Raw genomic sequence first — 19,344 nt, forward strand, 5'->3', positions numbered from 1 at the left:
CTTAAGAGGAAATATTATTTCACTGAAAGAGTAGTAGATCCTTGAAACAAACTTCCAGCAGACGTGGTTGGTAAATCCACAGTAACTGAATTTAAACATGCCTGGGATAAACATATATCCATCCTAAGATAAAATACAGGAAATAGTATAAGGGCAGACTATTTTTTTTTAAAAAAAGTATAAGGGCAGACTAGATGGACCATGAGGTCTTTTTCTGCCATCAGTCTTCTATGCTTCTATGTTTCTAAGACCTTCCACCATTTTTGTAGCCCGTCTTTGGACCGGTTCAATTTGATCCATATCTTTGTGTAGGTGAGGTTCAATCGAAAGACCCGCGTGATTCCTTCCCCTTATGACCTGGATGACTCCAATGCAAGAGCATCTTCTACTATCAGAGAACTGGTTTTTGATCTCCTCCCAGAGAGTTACAGCCTCGTCAAGTAGCTACACCCAAGTATTACTGGCAAGTTGCTGAGTTATCTATTAACCCATTTTATTTCTTTAATATATTTGCAGGAGATACAGCAGCCCTTGGTCTCTTATCCGGATAGAAATTCCGATGGCTCTGAGACTTCTGATAGTTTTGTCAATCAAGACAATTGACCAAAGTATTTGGGCTTGAAAAGACAAGAAGACGCAGTTACAGAAACCTTCATATCTAAACAATGAAATGACCACATATCTTTGTTAGTTGGTGGGTCCCAAGGTTCTTCTCGGTTGCGTTTCCATTCTGCTCGACTCTAAAAAACAATTTCCTTTTTTTTTTTTTTTTACTTCTGCTGCGCATTGGGTTGACCTCTTCATAGAGCCGTCCACCGAAACCCCAAGATCCCTTTCTTGGGTTGTCTCAGAAACCAGGGGCCCAAGATGCTTTCTACAAGCCGAACTGCAGCTTTGCCCTTGACCATAGGCTTCCTATGCACCCCTCCAAAACCAAAAAAAGTCTACACTACAATTCTAATTCCAGGCAGATCGGGTTCTCAGCCACAGCCCTTATTTCTTTGCACATAGCTACGTAGGATTAACTGTGCACAGTTAAATGCAAGCTACATTTCTGTCTGGTGCAGAATTGAAGGAATAATGGGCTTTGCGCGTCCCGAGGGGCTGTTTCCCAAGAAATTTATGTCCAAGGGGTTGAGCATGAAGAATTCCTAAGGGCAGAAAGCGAGCGACTCAAGAGCAACAGCAAAGCAATTGGGCTGAAATCAGGCATGGCTCCAGCCAGTCAATAAGATCAATTGCCCGTTGAGTAAGGAGGTTTTAATCAGAGGTCTTCTTGGTCGAGGGACACAGCAGCCAGCTGCAGCCGCTCAGGGGGGGGGGGGAGGCTGAAGTTCCACAGGTAAGCCCATCGGAGTTTTGCAACACCAGCCCTGCTTACTGGAGACTCAGCCTTGGTGGGGTTAACCTAGCAATGCAGCTATGACCTATTTGAGGCACCATCTCTCCCCTCCATTCCAAAGAAAAGGGGCCACCACTGAGAATGCCCATTTTCGTAATCCTTCAGTTAGAATAACAGAGTTAGAAGGGACCTTGGAGGTCTTCTAGTCCAACCCCCTGCTTAGGCAGGAAAACCTACACCACACTTCCAGTGTTGGAGCATTCACAACTTCTGGAAACATGCTGTTCCATGGATTAATTGTTCTAACTGTCTGGAAATTTCTCCTTAGTTCTATGTTGCTTCCCTCCTTGTTTAGTTTCCACCCATTGCTTCTTGTCTACCCTCAGGTGCTTTGGGGAATAGGTTGACTCCTTCTTCTTTGTGGCAACCCCTGAGATATTGGAAGACTGCTATCATGTCTCCCCTGGTCCTTCTTTTCATTAAACTAGCCATGCTCAGTTCCTGCAACCGTTCTTCATAGGTTTTAGCCTCCAGTCCCCTAATCCTCTTTGTTGCTCTTCTCTGCACTCTTTCTAGAGTCTCAACATCTTTTTTACATCATGGCGACCAAAACTGGATGCATCAAGTTTGCCAACCCCGGTGAATCCACCCTGCCAGCCTTCCTGTGTCAATTCCTTCACCTGCCGCACACCAGGGGGAAAGAGAAAGAAATATGCCCTCGTCTTCCTCCCCACCATTCCTGACCCCCACAATCGAGGGAGCCTCTTTGCCCCCGAGAGCTGTAACATTATTTGTGAACATTTTTATGACACCAAACGGTTCTTGCCGGAGCGGGTGCCGTTCTTTAGCTGGGAAACCATATGGCACGCCGTGTAATAAATAAGGTATTGTGATAGTTAATGAACCTAATTGCCAGCGAAGACTTTAATACAAAGCCGAGGCTGCTGAGAATTTAGCGTGGCATCAGGGAGCTCCACCGACTTCTGTGGCTTAATTTAAGTTCTATATTGCAAACTCCAGAAAATAATTCTAAAACCTCCTGCTGGAGAAGCAACCTGCTGCTAGGCTGTGATTATACCGCACTGCTAAAAAAAATACATTAAAAAAAACACAAATCCAACCCCAAACCCTAAAAAGCAGAGCTGCGTTTATTTTATATATTGGGTTTAACCCTTGATAGAATAGAATAGAATAGAATTAGAATTATTTATTGACCAAGTGTGATTGGACACACAAGGAATTTGTCTTTGGTGCAGATGCTCTCAGTGTACATAAAAGAAAAAGAGACATTTGTCAAGAATCAGGAGGTCCAACAGTTAATGGTTGTCATAGGGGTCAAATAAGCAATGAGGAAACAATATTAATAAAAATCTTAAGGATACAAGCAACAAGTTACAGTCATACAGTCTTAAATGGGAGGAGATGGGTGATAGGAATGATGGAAAAAACTAGTAGTAATAGTAGTGCAGACTTAGTAAATAGTTTGACAGTGTTGAGGGAATTATTTGTTTAGCAGAGTGATGGCGTTTGGGGAAAAACTGTTGTTATGTCTAGTTGTCTTGGTGTGCAGGGCTCTGTACCAGTGTTTTGAGGATCAGAGTTGAAACAGTTTATGTCCAGGATGCGAGGGGTCAGTCATTATTTTCCCCTCCCTCTTTTTGACTCATGCAGTCTACAGGTCCTCAATAGAAGGCAGGTTGGCAGCCGTTGTTTTTTCTGCAGTTCTGATTCTCCTCTGAAGTCCGTGTCGGTCCTGTTGGGTTGCAGCACCAAACCAGACAGTGATGGAGGTGCAGATAACAGACTCAATGATTCCTCTGTAGAACTGGGTCAGCAGCTTCTTGGGCAGTTTGAGCTTCCTGAGCTGGTGCAGAAAGAACATTCTTTGTTATGCTTTTTTATGATGTTTTTGATGTTAGGTGACCATTTTAGGTCTTGAGATATGATAGAACCTAGAAATTTGAGCTTCCTACATCCCTTCGGAAGGTCTCCTCTAAGCCAGAGGCTGTGGTCAGATATCATGTGCAGAGCGCAAAGGAGCCCATCGTGTGCTCGCTCTCTGTCACAAGATGGCTGGAGGTTTATCCCAGGCTTTCAGCTGAGGGTTCCCTCAAGTCCTTTTGAAGTAAGCTTCCTTTTGCTTCCAGGATCATGCTCCAGAAGAGCCACCACTACCAGCTGGATGTCGGGGATGCTGTATGATAAGGTGACCAATTTTTTTTACAATGAAAAGGAGGGCAAAAATACTTAAGAAAAAAATGTACAATGTAAATAAATGAAACATTTATGTCATTATGAATAAATAAAATGAATAATTAAAACTAAAACTTTAATAACAAAGGGTATAACACTTTACTAAATCTATATTTAAATTTTTTTAGACTTGTGTTGAAAACAGGGCTGAATAAAATTGAATTAATGAATTAATAAATCGTGAATTGTACTGACCTGAGTATACTATCACTGAGAAAGGAGTAATTTCGTATTTCCATTAGTAAAATAGGAAGTATAATATAGAGGCAATGGTGGCAGAGAAGTACGAGACATGCGAAGTTCTCCTGTGCCCTGTGCATGCGTTTCATAATCGCGTCTTTCCAAACTGTACCGCCACATGATACGTAAGAGTTTGGCGTGGCATCTCTGAATACAGAGATTAACAAATTAGTTTTAAAATATCAAAAAGGAGGACAGGAAGGAGGATACCTTTCGAGGAAGGACAGAACCTACAAAAGAAAGATGGTCCTCCATAAAGGAGGACAATTGGTCACCTTATTTATGATGCTTGTTGGGTCACATCCATCCCCGTTGTGTCCAGAAGGACAGAATTAGTTTTAGGGACATCCATGAAAGGACCACAGATCCTGGGGTGGAGAAGCTCTGACGCGTGACTTCGCCTTTCGTGGACCAACCGTGGTCCTTGCAAAACACCTCCAGGCCTGCTGATATGTTGGAAGCAACGGAGACGAACTGATGGAGACGGGAAGAGGGAAAATGCCGAAATGGAGTCCCTGCGTCGAGGGGACTTAATATCAGGCATAAATACCCTTTTTACAGTCCTGAAAGGCTGAGAGAGCTGGGCAGGCCCAACCTCCCCCCACCCGAGAGCGAAATATTTTATAGCGATGCAGATCGAATGAAAGAGGCTGAGGATATATATATATATATATATATAATCGCGGAGGAGGGGGGAGATAATTATTTGATGGAGCTCTCTCTGGATTCACCGCAGCAGGGAACACTTAGAGAGAATACATATTACCGAGCAGCCACAGCTATTCAAGCATCAAACCCGCCTATAAATTGTCACGGAGGAAAATTGGAGGAGAGAAATGGAGAAGGGGCTGAAGTGCCGGCCACATTATTAACGCCGGGTTCCGCTTCCCACCTCGCGCTCTCGGCGGCTGTCGGGAGATGCACAGCCCCACAAGAAAAGGGGGGGGGGGCCGAGAGAGCGAACTGCATCTCATAAATGTCGGGGAGGAATTATAGCCCGAAAGCTACAGTAAAAAGATGGCACCATTTATCTCGCTACCATCTGTGCAACGATCGTTTGGCCCGGTGGCGGTTACCCTGCGCCTGGGAAAGTTTTATTTCTCTGGTTGGGTCACTTTTTCTCCATGACGGGAAATCAGGGCAGGGTTTCATCCTCGGCCCAGGGGTTGCAAAGTCACGACAGGTCTGGTAGCAGGGAGTTCCACTGGGGTTACAAAGTAGTCCTTGGCCACAATGGGGACTGGAATTTCCATTGCAAGGCAAAATTAAGGGAGGCGCATCAGATTTTTTGGTGGTCTTTTTTGCTATAGTTGTTATGCGAATCACTGCAGTTCAGGGGCGGTATTTTGATTGATTGATTGATTTGATTTGATTTGCATGCCGCCCCTCTTTAGTGTGGTGGGGTGAAAAAAAACAACACATGGGGTACATTGCTCATCTCCCCGAATGAGACAGTAATGGAGAGGATCGTAGGAAGGCCCAACTCTTTTGGTGCTCCCCCTCCCTGTGGATAATGGAAGTTGTAGTCCTACTTATGAGGGTCACCCAGAAAGTAATGCACCACATTTTTTTTCTTCCACAATTATTTATTGAAGACAGTGGAACTTACACACAAGAAAGAAGGATGTTTCTTCTACACTCCGTATTTTTCCAACATAATCTCCGTCCCGTTCTGTGGCCTTCATCCAGCAAGACACAAAGGCGTGTAGGCCCTGTCGGTACCAGTCCTGGTTCTGGTCACGAAGCCATTTCCGTCTTCTAATGGCCTCCCCCTCTGTGCCCAGCGACTAACCGTACTTCTGTCGACTGCAGATTCTCCATAAACTACACAAACATTTGTGAATGTTCCCAACAGTTTATTCCTCTGCAGTGAGAAATTCAATGACTACACGCTGCTTGTAACGTCCATCACTTACAGACGCCATTTCCAAATACGGCTGCAGCTACACTATCTGAAGAAACACAAAATTTACACATGCACTGCTGACCATTCACATAATGTATATCTAAAGTTTCGCATTCATTACTGTAGGCTGAGAAAAAAATGCAGTGCGTTACTTTCTGGGCGACCCTCATATTTTCCAAAGCATTAGATGGCAAGAGAAGAAACAATGGATGGAAAATAATTGAGGAGAGAAGCAACCTTGTATTAAGGAGAAATTTCCTGACAATGAGGACAATTAACCAGTGGAACAGCTTGCCACCAGAAGTTGCTTCATCCCTGGAGGTTTTAAAGAAGAGCCTGGACTGGATTAGAAACATAGAAGATTGACGGCAGAAAAAGATCTCCTGGTCCATCTAGTTATACTATTTCCTGTTTTTTATCTTAGGATGGATCTATGTTTATCCCAGGCTAATTCAGTTAGTGGGGATTTCCCAACCATGTCTGCTGGAAGTTTGTTCCAAGCATCTACGACTCTTTCAGTCAAATAATATTTTCTCACGTTGCTTCTGATCTTTCCACCGACTAACCTCATATTGTGCCCCCTTGTTCTTGGGTTCACTTTCCTATTAAAACCACTTCCCTCCTGAACCTTAGAAATTAGAAACCTCCAAGGTCCCCTCCTGCTCTCTTCTGACTGGGCTGAGGGCAGAGGCTGGGAGGATCCAAAGACCCTGATCCAAAGACGTTTAACCCGTTCTTCAGCTGCAAAGGAATCCTGGTTCTGGGGAGCCTCCATCCCTCCCCAATCGGATGATGCCTTTCCTAACCAGCCTAGCGAGGGATGGAGGGACGAAAGCCTCCTTTATGAGCCAGATAATCTCTGCAAAGGGAGCCATAAATGGCCAAGCAAAGTGGCAGGTTTGCCAAGAACCCCATCTCGTTTTATATTCCTGAAAGCAAGAAATAAAAGACGGAAGAGTTTTAAACAAAGAGGATAAGAGGAGCCGCGTGCGTGCGTACGGTAAAGCTATCTCCAGGCTGTAATTACTGGCTTTTTTGTGTGTGACTGCACAAGCAAAAGAGAACTCTTAGCCCTTAAAAAAACACACCAAAAAAATCCAAGGAATCATCTCACGGGAGGCAAGAGACCACCAAGCCAAGCAGCCAGCGGCGGTGGGCTTCTTTCTCCTACGTTTGACCGAACACGGTCCCTTGGTTCTCCCCGAGTTCCGAAGAAGAAGCAGTGGAGAAGCCCGGATTATAAAAAGAGCCCAAACCCAGTGAAATGGACAGCTGCCTCTGGAAGAGGAGGCGTCCAGGAGAACCAGGCAGGATGCAAAACCGCAATTGGGCATGTCCGGTAATTAGCCACTGCATTTCTGGGTCCTCTCCAGTGGTGCTTCTACACTGCAACTGGCCACTGGAACATGATGCAACCCAAAACTTGGCTGACTCATTACTCTAAAATGAAGGCTTCGAATGTCAAGACAGAAAGGGGGTACTTAAAATTCATACCTTTGAATTGGAAAATTTATTAAATGTGCAGAGATGGACATGATGACAAGAAGATTAAAAGGGCAGGAAGAATCGGAGTATTATAGAATATGGGACAAATTCTTCAAGGGTCGCCCAGAAAGTAATGCACATTTTTTTTTCTCAGCCTACAATAATGGTACGAATGCAAAACTTTAGATCTACATTATTGGAATTGTCAGGAGTGCGTGTGTAAATTTTGCGTTTCTTCAGACAGACAGCGTAGCTGCAGCCATGTTTTGAAATGGCGTCTGTAAGTGATGTACATTACAAACAACGTGTCATCATTGAATTTCTCACTGCAGAGAAAGAAACTCTTGGGAACATTCACAAATGTTTCTGTACAGTTTATGGAGAAAATACGGTTAGTCGCTGGGCACAGAGGGGGAGACCATTCGAGGTGATTCGGACAACACAGAAATGGCTTTGTGACCAGAACAAGGAGTGGTACCCACAGGGCATACTCGCCCTTGTGTCTCGCTGGAGGAAGGCCATAAAATGGGATGGAGATTACGTGGAAAAATAGAAGAAACACCATTCTTTCTTGTGTATAAGTTTCATTCTGTTCAATAAATAATTGTTGGGAAAAAAATGTGGTGCACTACTTTCTGGCCGACCCTCGTACAACTGGTTAGAAAAATAGAAACAATACATGAAACCAAATTGCATGCAAATAGAAAGAATAATCTAAAATTGAAGCAATAAAGTGACCGGAACACAATAATATAAATGCTAGGTAAGTATGAGATGCAAAACAATGTATTGGAAATGTTGTAAAGGTGTAAGTATACTGAGTCTGCGGAGAGGGGCGGCATACAAATCCAATAAATAATACAACAACAACAATAATAATAATAATAATAATAATAATAATAATAATAATAATAATAATAAATAATAATAATAATATAGGACTTAAAGCTCCGAAAACAATCTCTGATAAAAAAGGGGGGATGTATAGAGCCCCCTTTTTTATATTCTATGTTTGTTTTGTCTTTTGTACTGTCACTGTGCAAAACTTTTAATAAAAATAAATGAAACAAATTCATACCTTTGACCTTTTTATTCAAGATTCCAAGATTCCAACCCACCCACCAACACATCCATCCATCCAAATCTTCCTTTTAACCCCTGCTCTTTAAAGCATCCACCACAGCTTACACACTTAACGGGCAGGATTCAATACTGCTCTCCCAGCGTGTGAAAATGGGATCTCAGAAATGCACTTTTCCACCAAGTTGGGAATATTAAGGGGACCTGTGGTGGGTTTTTTTTAGCCCAGTCATATTATGAGATGCCCAGAAGCCTTTGCTGGATCCCAGAAGAGTAATTTGAGAACGGTGCTTGAGCAAATAAAGTGGATGTTATCCCTTAAAAGCTCTGTTGTTTCTCCCCCTTTTATAACGAGGAAGGGCGAGGGCTGAGTGGCGTTTGATCTTCTCTCTCTCCGCAAGCACAATTAATCAGGATTTGGGGTTTTATGGGAGAGTTAGTTGTGCTTAGCGTCACTAACATTTGACTGCATTAATTTTGGCTTTGCTTGGGAGAGTGGTGGCACCAGGGGTTCTGACGGGTTCTGGAGAACGGACAGTGGAAATTTTGAGTAGTTTGGAGAACTGGCCAACATTCACCAGAAGAGCCCTTCACTCCCCCACTAGAAACAGAATATCCTACGAAAATAGACTAACAATCCTGGGTCTAGAAAGCTTAGAACTACGATGCCTAAAACACGATTTAAGTATTACCCACAAGATCATATGCTGCAACGTCCTACCTGCCAATGACTACTTCAGCTTCAACCGCAACAACACAAGAGCACGCAACAGATTCAAACTTAATATTAACTTCTACAAACTTGACTGTAAAAAATATGACTTTAACAATCGAGTTGTCGAAGCGTGGAACTCATTACCGGACTCAGTAGTGTCAATCCCTAACCCCCAACATTTTACCCTTAGACTATCCACGATTGACCTCTCCAGGTTCCTAAGAGGTCAGTAAGGGGCGTACATAAGTGCACCGGTGTGCCTTTCGTCCCTTGTCCAATTGTCTTTCCTTTATCTCATATATCATATATATTTTCTTCCTTTCATATATCTTCTCCTCTATTTTATATTTTTCTTTATATTTATTACCTCATGTCTATTCTCTTCTATGTATTGTGTATTGGACAAAATAAACAAACAAACAAACAAACAAACAAACAAATAAAAAATCACCCCTGGCTGGCCACAGAGTGGGCAGGGAATGGGGATCTTGCAGTATCCTCCCCCTGCCACCCACAAAAGCAGAAGTAAAAAAGGAACGATTTCACCACCGGTTCGCACACAAATTGGCTTTGGTTTGCACCTGCCCCCCTGTTTTAAGTGGGAGGGGGTGGCAAATGCAGTAGGTGGCTCAAGAAATAGCAATAGCATCTAGACCTATGTACTATTTTGTAGTGCATTTACAGCCCTCTCTAAGCGGTTTTCAGAATCAGCTTCTTGCCCCCAACAATCTGGGTCCTCATTTGACCCACCTCGGAAGGAGGGAAGGCTGAGTCCACCTTGAGCCGGTGGTGAGATTTAATAGTAATAAAAACAGAGTTGGAAGGGACCTTGGAGGTCTTCTAGTCCAACCCCCTGCTTAGGTAGGAAACCCTACACTACTTCAGACAGATGGTTATCTAACATCTGCTTAAAAACCTCCAGTGTTGGAGCATTCACAACTTCTGGGGGCAACTTCTGTTCCACTGATCAACTGTTCTGTCAGGAAATTCCTCCTTAGTTCTAAGTTGCTTCTCTCCTTGTTTAGTTTCCACCCATTGCTTCTTGTTCTACCTTCTGCTGCTTTGGAGAATAGATTGACTCCCCTTTATTTGTGGCAACCCTGGAGATATTGGAAGGCTGCTATCATGTCAGGCTTAATCCTTCTTCTCATTCAACTAGCCATGCCCAGTTCCTGCAACCGTTCTTCATATGTTTTAGCCTCCAGTCCCCTAATCCTCTTTGTTGCTCTTCTCTGCACGTTTTTTAGAGATTTTGAACTGCTGAACTACAGCAGCTAGTCTGCAGTGCTGCACTGTAACCACTGCACCAGCCCTTGCAATGCTCACGTGGCCTCAGTTTCCAGCATGAGCTGAAGGAAATCGCTGGAGGCAGGACGCCCACAGCAAAGATACGTGGGGAATTTAACCAGGGTGAGGATTAGCAAAGCTGGGCTGGGCTTCACACACCCTGGGGAAGTGCAGAGCCCAGTTGGTACCAGGCATAAGGGGAGAAGATGCTCTCTAGATCAGTGTTTTTCAACCAGTGTGCCGTGGCACACTAGTGTGCCGCGAGACATGGTCAGGTGTGCCGCGAAGCTCAGAGAGATAAAAAGCAAGAGAGAGAAAAAAAGAGAAAGAAAGCAAGAGAGAGACAGAAAGCAAGAGAGAGAGAAAGAGAACAAGAGAAAGAAGCAAGAGAGGGAGAAAAAGACATAGAGGGAGGTAAGGAGGGAGAGAAAGAGAGCAAAAAAGAGAGGAAGGAAGAGAAAGAGGGATGGAGAGAGAAAAAGAAAGAGGGAGAGAGAATTTTTTCTCCAAACTTTTTTTTAGCCCCCCCCCCCCCCGCCCTCGCCCTGCTCAATGTGCCCCAGGGTTTCATAAATGTAAAAAATGTGCCGCGGCTCAAAAAAGGTTGAAAATCACTGCTCTAGATCATGGCCGGCAAGGGTCTCCAGCTCTGGACCTGCAATATCTTAAGCTAAGGCAGGGCCAGCTGTCCAACCTGGACAACTTTGAAGGTTTGTGGACGTCCGCTCCCTGCAGACGAATTCTGAGCGTTGAAGTCCACAAGTCTTGAAAGTTTTCAAGGCCGGGCAGCCCTGAGCTAAGCAGCTTCATCCCCCCTGCAAGGCTGAGCTGGAGACCCCTTTGCCAAGCCCCCTCCGTGGCATCAGCTGCTAGCATCACCCTGGGTAGCTCTGTTCCTGAGGGATCCCTCCTTGTTTGCCCATGCAGCCCTCAGCACCTCTGCCTGGGCATCTATCCGCTGCCCTCAGCCTGCAGATCAGGTGTTGGGTTGAGGGCCTCCCCACCCCCCTCCCCGTCTGCTTTCCCCTCCCCATTTTCTCCTGGCTTCTCTCCACTTCTCTCCCAGCTGCTGTCTGCCCAGCGCTCTTCTTTTCCCAAGCCTTGCCTGCCATCTAGTGAGAAGCAGCTGGAACTGCAAGGCTGCTTAAAGCTCTGGAGCAGAGCTCTTCACACTTTATTTTATTTTACAGTTTAAGAAGGCCTCTACATAAGAACTTTTCTAGATAAGAACCGGGTGTTCAAGATTTTTTTGCCTCTTCTTAAGAACCATTTTCTACTTAAGAACCTGAGCCCGGAAAAATTTCCCAGGAAATTTAATAAATAAATAAATAAACTCCCAGAAATCTGAAACTTGAAATCCACAAGTCTTAAAGTTGCCAAGTTTGGGGACCCCCTGTTCTGGGGTGTCCTCCTTCTCTTACAGATACCAGAAAATCAGGCTTGGGAGCGTGGTGGCTGGATCTGTGGATTGTCCAAGTCACTTTGTATAGTGGTCCCTCTACTTAAGAACTTAGTTCGTTCTGTGACCAGGTTCTTAAGTAGAAACGTTCTTAAGTAGAAGCAATTTTTCCCGTAGGAATCAATGTAAAAGCAAATAATGCCTGCAAACCCATTAGGAAAGAAATAAAAGCTCGGAATTTGGGTGGGAGGAGGAGGAGGAGAGTTGCTGCCGAAGGAAGAAGGTGAGGTGAGCGCCCCCTTTTGCCTTTCCGTGCCCAGACGCTCTGGAAGGCAACCTCGCGCTAGGTGTATGGGAGGCAACGCGAGGGAGTCCCTGCAGCGAAGTTGTTTATTCCCTCTCCAAGTGCCCAGAGAAAGGAAAATGCTTCATTCGCTCTGGGCTGCCAAAGCCTCCTTAAGCGCCACCAAAAAGCTCCTCTGGCAGCCCAGAAAAGCCCCAGATGGCCGGGATAAAAGGGGGAATGGCAGGAAACTGGCCGGGCCTTCGTGCTGCTCTCAAATTTCCTGAGAAAATTCTCTTCTCTTGGTGGGCACCTGAGAGCCCAGCGATCCTCCGTGCTGAAGGAAACTTTGGAAGCTTTGACCAAGCGAGAAGAAGTCGTCTTTGGAGGCTCCTTCACATCCGACACCACAAGAGGGAGCCCGAGGCTTAAGAAAGGGAGACGGCCGGGAGGTTTTAAGCCAAGCACAAGAGCAGCGGGAATTATTCTTATTCGATTTTTATCCTGATATATATATGTTTTCGTAGATTTTCATGGGTATATGTATGTAGATTGTTCTGAGTTCGAACTATATAATACATATATATATTATATCATCTGTCTGTCTGTCAGTCTGTCGGTTGGTCTGTCTGTCTATCTCTATCTATCTTTCAATCTATCTATCATCTATCTATCTATCTATCTTTTTTCTTTCATTCTTTCTTTTGATCTATCTATCTATCTTTCTTTCTTTCTTTTGATCTATCTATCTATCTATCTTTCTTTCTTTTGATCTATCTATCTATCTTTCTTTTGATCTATCTATCTATCTTTCTTTCTTTCTTTTTATCTATCTATCTTTCTTTCTTTCTTTCGATCTATCTTTCTTTCTTTCTTTCTTTTGATCTATCTATCTATCTATCTATCTTTCTTTTGATCTATCTATCTATCTTTCTTTTGATCTATCTATCTATCTATCTATCTTTCTTTTGATCTATCTATCTATCTATCTATCTATCTTTCTTTTGATCTATCTATCTATCTATCTTTCTTTTGATCTATCTATCTATCTATCTTTCTTTCTTTCTTTCTTTCTTTTGATCTATCTATCTATCTATCTATCTAATCTCTCTCTCATCTCTCTCTCATTCTCTCTATCCATTCTATCCATTCTATCCATTCTCCCCTTCCTTCCTCCCTCCATCCCCCCCTCTCATGTTTCCACCCAGGGGATTTCCTAGCAACCCGAGCGTTCTTTCAGTCCGGCAGAGCAATAGCCAGTGGCCTCAGGCCAGGCCCTTAAATTTCAATCTTCATGCTTTGACCGCTTCGCGTGAGAGCGAGTCCCTTGGAAGGAACAAAGATTCCTTTCTACTGAAACAAAAACAAGGGCCCTGTTGAGATTTCACAAGATTGCGACATCTCAGCCTCCACTGTTTGTTAAGGGACTTGGCCCCACACCAACACCAAGCGAGCAGCTCAATCTGGATGCTGACTTTGTTCCTCTGCAACCACAGTGGACTATTTGGAGACCTACAAATGGACTCCCAGCAGGATAAACCGAAAAGGGCTTTGCAGAACCCGTTTGCTTTATGAAATAGCCCGATTTCAATCTTGCTGGATTCAGTGGGTAAGGAGAACTGGTATAATAAACGGTAGGAAAAACAATAAAATGAAATAAATCCAAAAATATGGTCTATGGTGCTTTTATGTGTAAATAAACATGAGATTGAACAAAAAATGGAACTCAATGCACAGCCCCAAAGCCCAGCCTGAAATCTGGTAGGAAGAATCCCAACAAAATTTATCTGTTTTCTTCATCCAACGGTTCCAACTCTTTTTGGTTTGTTTGCCCTTAAACTTCTGAATTGGAGTCTTGGAATAGGTCACCTGGTCCTGATTTGTAGCATCTTTGTAGTATAGAGCTGGGGTGATGCAGTGGTTAGAGTACAGCATTAACCACTGCTATCTGTAGTTCAGCAGTTCAAATCTCCCCACCGGCTCCAGGTCGACTCAGCCTTCAATCCTTCCAAAGTGGGTCAAATGAGGACGCAGATTGTTGGCGGCAAGAGGCTGATTCTGTCAACTGCTTAGAGAGGACTGTGAAAGCACTGTGAAACTGCCCACTGCCAGCAGTTCAATCTTCACCAGGCTCAAGTTTAACTCAGCCTTCCGTCCTTCCGAGGGGGGTCAAATGAGGACCCAGATTGTTGGGGGCAAGAGGCTGATTCTGTCAACTGCTTAGAGTCTAAATGCTATTACTCTCTTATTTCACTGCTCCACCATCAGTGGGTGGAATAAGACATGACCAAATGTCCAGTGAAGAGAGACATTGTGGGAGCTGCTGAAAGATGCTATGAGTCTCACACTGAAACAAGCAGGGACTTGTTCCAAATTCGGACCAGTTCTTAGAACCAGTAGCACCAGCTCCACTCACCCACCTGGGATGCTTCTCTACATTCATGCATGCAAACCGGTAGCAAAACCATTTACAACCCACCACTGGCTGAAACATAAATACTGAAAATAAAATCTCATTTTCTCTTTTTTCCCCACATAGTAAAGGCTAGGTCCTGATTTCATGTTTCCTTCAGGCATTTTTAAACCATGTCTCAGCTGACTAGCGTCTTGGAACAGTTGCGATGAGTTCTGCAAAATTTGGAGAAGAGTATTTGTGGCTCTCGAAATCTGCCCCGCGCATTTGCAAAATCTGCCCTCTTTATTTGCAAAATCTACCCTGCTTATTTGTAAAATCTGCCCTCTTTATTTGCAAATGGCAACATCTCATCATGTTAGAGCCAGTAATTACAAACACCATTTACTCATTATTAATGGTCCTTTTTAGTGTTTTTTTTTTAAATATTTTTTTTTATTATTTTTAAAAGCAAGACACAACACATATACATATATATATGTATAGTCTGGAGGACAGAAGGAAAAGGGGGGACATGATCGAAACATTTAAATATGTTCAAGGGTTAAATAAGGTTCAGGAGGGAAGTGTTTTTAGTAGGAAAGTGAACCCAAGAACAAGGGGACACAATCTGAAGTTAGTTGGGGGAAAGATCAAAAGCAACGTGAGAAAATATTATTTCACTGAAAGAGTAGTAGATCCTTGGAACAAACTTCCAGCAGACGTGGTTGGTAAATCCACAGTAACTGAATTGAAACATGCCTGGGATAAACATAGATCCATTGTAAGATAAAATACAGGAAATAGTATAAGGGCAGACTAGATGGACCAGGAGGTCTTTTTCTGCCGTCAGTCTTCTATGTTTCTATACATAAAAATACAAAACGAAACACATAACAAAAAAAAGGAGCTACAATCGTTCCGCTCAGAATAGAAGTCTCCATGGTAAGAAAAGGAGAACCTTTGTTGATTAGATCATTTCAGAGGGGAAAAAAAGAAAAATATATCTATTTCATTTCTCTATTTATATACATTTCAGAATAATAAATTTATATAACCTTGAATTCATTGAGAATTTATTTTATTCAGCCAAATATAGACCCTATCCCAGATTTTATAAAATTCCGACTCTTCTTGGTTCTTCAACCTTTTTAGTGTTTTTAACTGACCTTATTTTAAAGATCACCCAAGCATTTTGCAAATTTTTGTGTGTGTCGGGAAGTGGATTTTGAAGGAGTTTATTTTTTTCAGTCCAAGCGTCCAGCTGCTGGCAGGCTGAAGGGACCTGCTGGCCAAGGCCATTTGGCACGGAATCTCGCCTCTTCTGTGTTATATTTGGAGGTTTCTGGCAGGGGGAGTCTGCATTGGATATCTGCAAACCCAGAGACCGGGTCGTTGTGATGGAATTCACCGGAGGCGATGTTTACCAGAAGAAATTCGATCCCAAACTTTACCTGGAATATTTTCATTTTGGGAAAGGGTCTGTAGAAGACGAATTCCTGGAGTTTAATCTGAAATGCTTTTGCAAAATCTTCAGTTCAGGTATGTGGTCCAGTCACTGCTGCAAAGGGGGAGAAAGTTTATTTTAAAAATAAAGAGGCAGGTTGTAACTGGAAAGGAAAGGTTTTTGAAAGTTTTCAAGGCTAAGGTTAGGGTTATATTTTTACTTTCTTACATATTTTGAAGTATGTAATAAATAAAATCTAGACTTTACAATTTTTTTTTGGGGGGGGGGCTATATAGCCTGCATGATAAATCATTGAAATATATATGAAATTATTTTGTTATTGGGAAAAAGCATGTACTAATTTATATACTTGAGACAAATTAAAGTCTAGTGTATAATTGATATAATATAAATATAGTGACTTTAATGCTAATATAGTGCTAATATCTATATATAATAATATATATATTAATTTGATTTTTTAAAATTTTCTTCTGTACTTACTATTGTGTTTTATTTTTTTAAAAAAAGTGGAAAATTAATAAAAATATTTTAAAAGAAAAGAAACATCTAATGTTATAGTCTATTCTGTTACAAGATTTACCAATCCTAGGTCATTATTTTTAGTGGATTTGTGGAGTGAAAGTTTGGATGGCAACTTCTTTTGCAGTTCAGTCAAGTTTTTGATCTCTTTTTTGGTCTTAGCCAGGTGTACCATCTTTCCCAAGATTTATAAAATTGTGTTTCTTCTTTGCTTTGCATTTCCAGAGTCATCTTTGTCAATTAAGCACCCTCCATAGTCTTATTAATAAAATGTAATGTAGTAAGGGTATAGTCTAATCTCCAATTTTGAGCAAAGGCTATTCTTGCCATTGTTAATGTATTTATTATGAGATATCTATCTTCTTTATCCATTTGGTGTCTAAAGAGTTCTGGTTTAAAGGGGAAATCTTCCTCTCGTTTACCCCAGGGCTCCTGAAAGGGGGCACCCTGATCGACATTGGTAGTGGCCCCACCATCTACCAGCTGATCCCTGCCTGTGGGACCTACGAGAACATCATCGCCACTGATTACCTGGACCAGAATTGCCAGGAAATTAGAAAATGGCTGAAGAAGGAACCGGACGCTTTTGACTGGTCCTCGGTGGTGCAGCACGTGTGCCAGCTGGAGGGGAACAGGTACGGTAGGAGGATCTGCCCATGAACAGGAAAAAAGAAACGTGGGCTTAATCTTACAACAGATCAGATCAAAGTCCCAGAGAAAGTTCATCATTGGCTAATGGCAGGAATGGTCAGCCAAGCAACACTGACCGTTGGAACTCTCTCTGTGTGTGAAAGGAGAGGTCATCCTGGTTGGAGGCGAAAGGGGCAGAGTCCGGCCAGAGGGAAGGGGTCAAACAGGTCAGGAGAAATAGAGCAAAGAGAGAGGGGGGGATGGGTGGGAGGGAATATTCAACCGAAGTTGAGGGTGGAGCTGGTGAACCAGCTCATTGGAGAAGCTTAGATATTAACAATCGGTGAGAATATTTGTAGCTCGGGATTGAATGGTGGGGTCCTTGGTGATCTCCGAGCTTGGTTCTTTGCTGGCAAACATTTCATGACCCAACTAGGGAACATCATCAGTGTTAGAAGGAAATGGAGATTGCTCTCATTTTATATACAGTGGTGCCTCTACCTACAAACGCCTCTACTTACGAACTTTTCTAGATAAGAATGTTTTTGCCTCTTCTCAAGAACCATTTTCCAATTACAAAACCGAGCCTTTGAAACTGTAACAGGAAAAGGCAGGGAGAAGCCTCCGTGGGGCCTCTCTAGGAATCTCCTGGGAGAAAACAGGGCCGGAAAAGGCAGGGAGAAGCCTCCATGGGGCCTCTCTAGGGATCTCCTGGGAGAAAACAGGGCCGGAAAAGGCAGGGAGAAGCCTCCGTGGGGCCTCTCTAGGGATCTCCTGAGAGAAAACAGGGCCGGAAAAGGCAGGGAGAAGCCTCCATGGGGCCTCTCTAGGGATCTCCTGGGAGGAAACAGGGCCGGAAAAGGCAGGGAGAAGCCTCCATGGGGCCTCTCTAGGGATCTCCTGGGAGTAAACAGGGCCGGAAAAGGCAGGGAGAAGCCTCCATGGGGCCTCTCTAGGGATCTCCTGGGAGTAAACAGGGCCGGAAAAGGCAGGGAGAAGTCTCTGTGGGGCCTCTGTAGGAATCTCCTGGGAAGAAACAGGGCCTCCACCCTCCCTGTGGTTTCTCCAATCACACGCCTTATTTGCTTTTTCATTGATTCCTATGGGAAAAATTGCTCCTCCTTACAAAGTTTTCTACTTAACAACCTGGTCACGGAATGAATTAAGTGCGTAAGTAGAAGTACCACTGTATTTTTGACTCCCTTTATTGATGGGCATTTTGCTTTGGTAGTTGAGGGCGTCTATCTAAGGCTGCACATGCCAGCCAAAGGGACTTCTTCAGCCCTTCTCCTTCTCGACATACTTGGGTTGTAGTGGAGAGCTCCTTCAGGCCACCACTTCTAAACTGGTTCCCTTGCATTCCAGGGAGGTCTCAGAGCCCTCCCTTGATTAGCTTTTCCAATGTCCCTGCAGGGAGACCTGTGCGGAGAAAGAGGCCAAGCTGCGAAGAAGCATCAAGCAGATCCTCAGGTGTGACATCCACCAACGCAACCCTCTGGCTCCTGTCTCTCTGGCCCCGGTGGATTGCCTTCTGTCCACAGAGTGCCTGGAGTCGGCCTGCAATGACCAGTCGAGTTATGAGTCCGCCTTGAAGAACCTCCGTTCCCTGCTGAAAGTCGGGGGGCACTTTATCCTCAGTGGGGTCTTGGGGTGCACCTTCTACAGGGTGGGGCCTCACAAGTTCTCCAGCATGACCTTCACGGAGGAAATGCTGAGAGCCGGCTTGAGCGCCGCTGGGTTTGCCATTGTAGAGTTCAACGTGGAGCCCAGAGTTTCTAACGCCAATATGGAGGATTGCGATTTCACCGGAAAGTACGTCATTGTTGCCCGCAAGGACAAAGAAGCGTAAACCCTGCGTAGTTTTGTTGTATCCCGTAGGTCCAAAACGTCACTTTGGATCTGGAATGTGCTGGTTCCAAGCCCGTCTCTGTCGCAGTCCCTTCTCTTCTCAGTTCTAGCTTTCTAAGAAGGCCATAATAACCCATCTTGTAGACCTGTTGGGAAGTCACACCCCAACAGAGGTGAAAGGAGTTAAAATAAAACTCTTTCTAAAATAAACATGCCTTGTCTTGCTCTATTTTTAGCGAACATTTAATTAAAATTAAACAAATCATGCCGAAAACTACGAAAATGTCAACATTCACCTGGGGTTTCATGGATGGGCCGATTCTATTTGTTTATTCGTGGTAAGTGTTGACTTTTCAGCAAGCTGAAAGAAGCACCATGCAAGTCTTTTTACACAGTTTAACACAGTTCTAGGCTGCATTAGCAGAGGGAGAGAATCAAGATAATGTGAAGGGTTAATATCACTTTATAAGGCCTTGGTGAGGCCACACTTGGAA

General features: G+C 43.6%; 1 protein-coding gene across 1 annotated transcript; it reads left to right on the forward strand.

The window, feature by feature from the left end:
* The first annotated feature begins 15,726 nt into the window (after window positions 1–15,726).
* LOC139174608 (nicotinamide N-methyltransferase-like) lies at window positions 15,727–19,060 on the forward strand. The gene is made up of 3 exons (XM_070765066.1): window positions 15,727–15,924; window positions 16,800–17,007; window positions 18,416–19,060. Exons 1-3 carry the CDS (start codon window positions 15,783–15,785, stop codon window positions 18,849–18,851), a joined length of 786 nt encoding a protein of 261 aa, XP_070621167.1. The 5' UTR covers window positions 15,727–15,782; the 3' UTR covers window positions 18,852–19,060.
* The last annotated feature ends 284 nt before the right edge of the window (window positions 19,061–19,344 follow it).

The sequence above is a fragment of the Erythrolamprus reginae genome, chromosome 12 (genome assembly GCF_031021105.1).
Source record: "Erythrolamprus reginae isolate rEryReg1 chromosome 12, rEryReg1.hap1, whole genome shotgun sequence".
Classification (NCBI taxonomy): domain Eukaryota; kingdom Metazoa; phylum Chordata; class Lepidosauria; order Squamata; family Dipsadidae; genus Erythrolamprus; species Erythrolamprus reginae.

Bases quoted from the DNA above. Each gene is read 5' to 3' on its own strand.
- LOC139174608 (XM_070765066.1), top strand. From the start codon at position 15,783: ATGGAATTCACCGGAGGCGATGTTTACCAGAAGAAATTCGATCCCAAA. The intron at 15,925-16,799 runs GTATGTGGTCCA...CGTTTACCCCAG, and splicing joins TTGCAAAATCTTCAGTTCAG to GGCTCCTGAAAGGGGGCACC. The intron at 17,008-18,415 runs GTACGGTAGGAG...ATGTCCCTGCAG, and splicing joins TGCCAGCTGGAGGGGAACAG to GGAGACCTGTGCGGAGAAAG.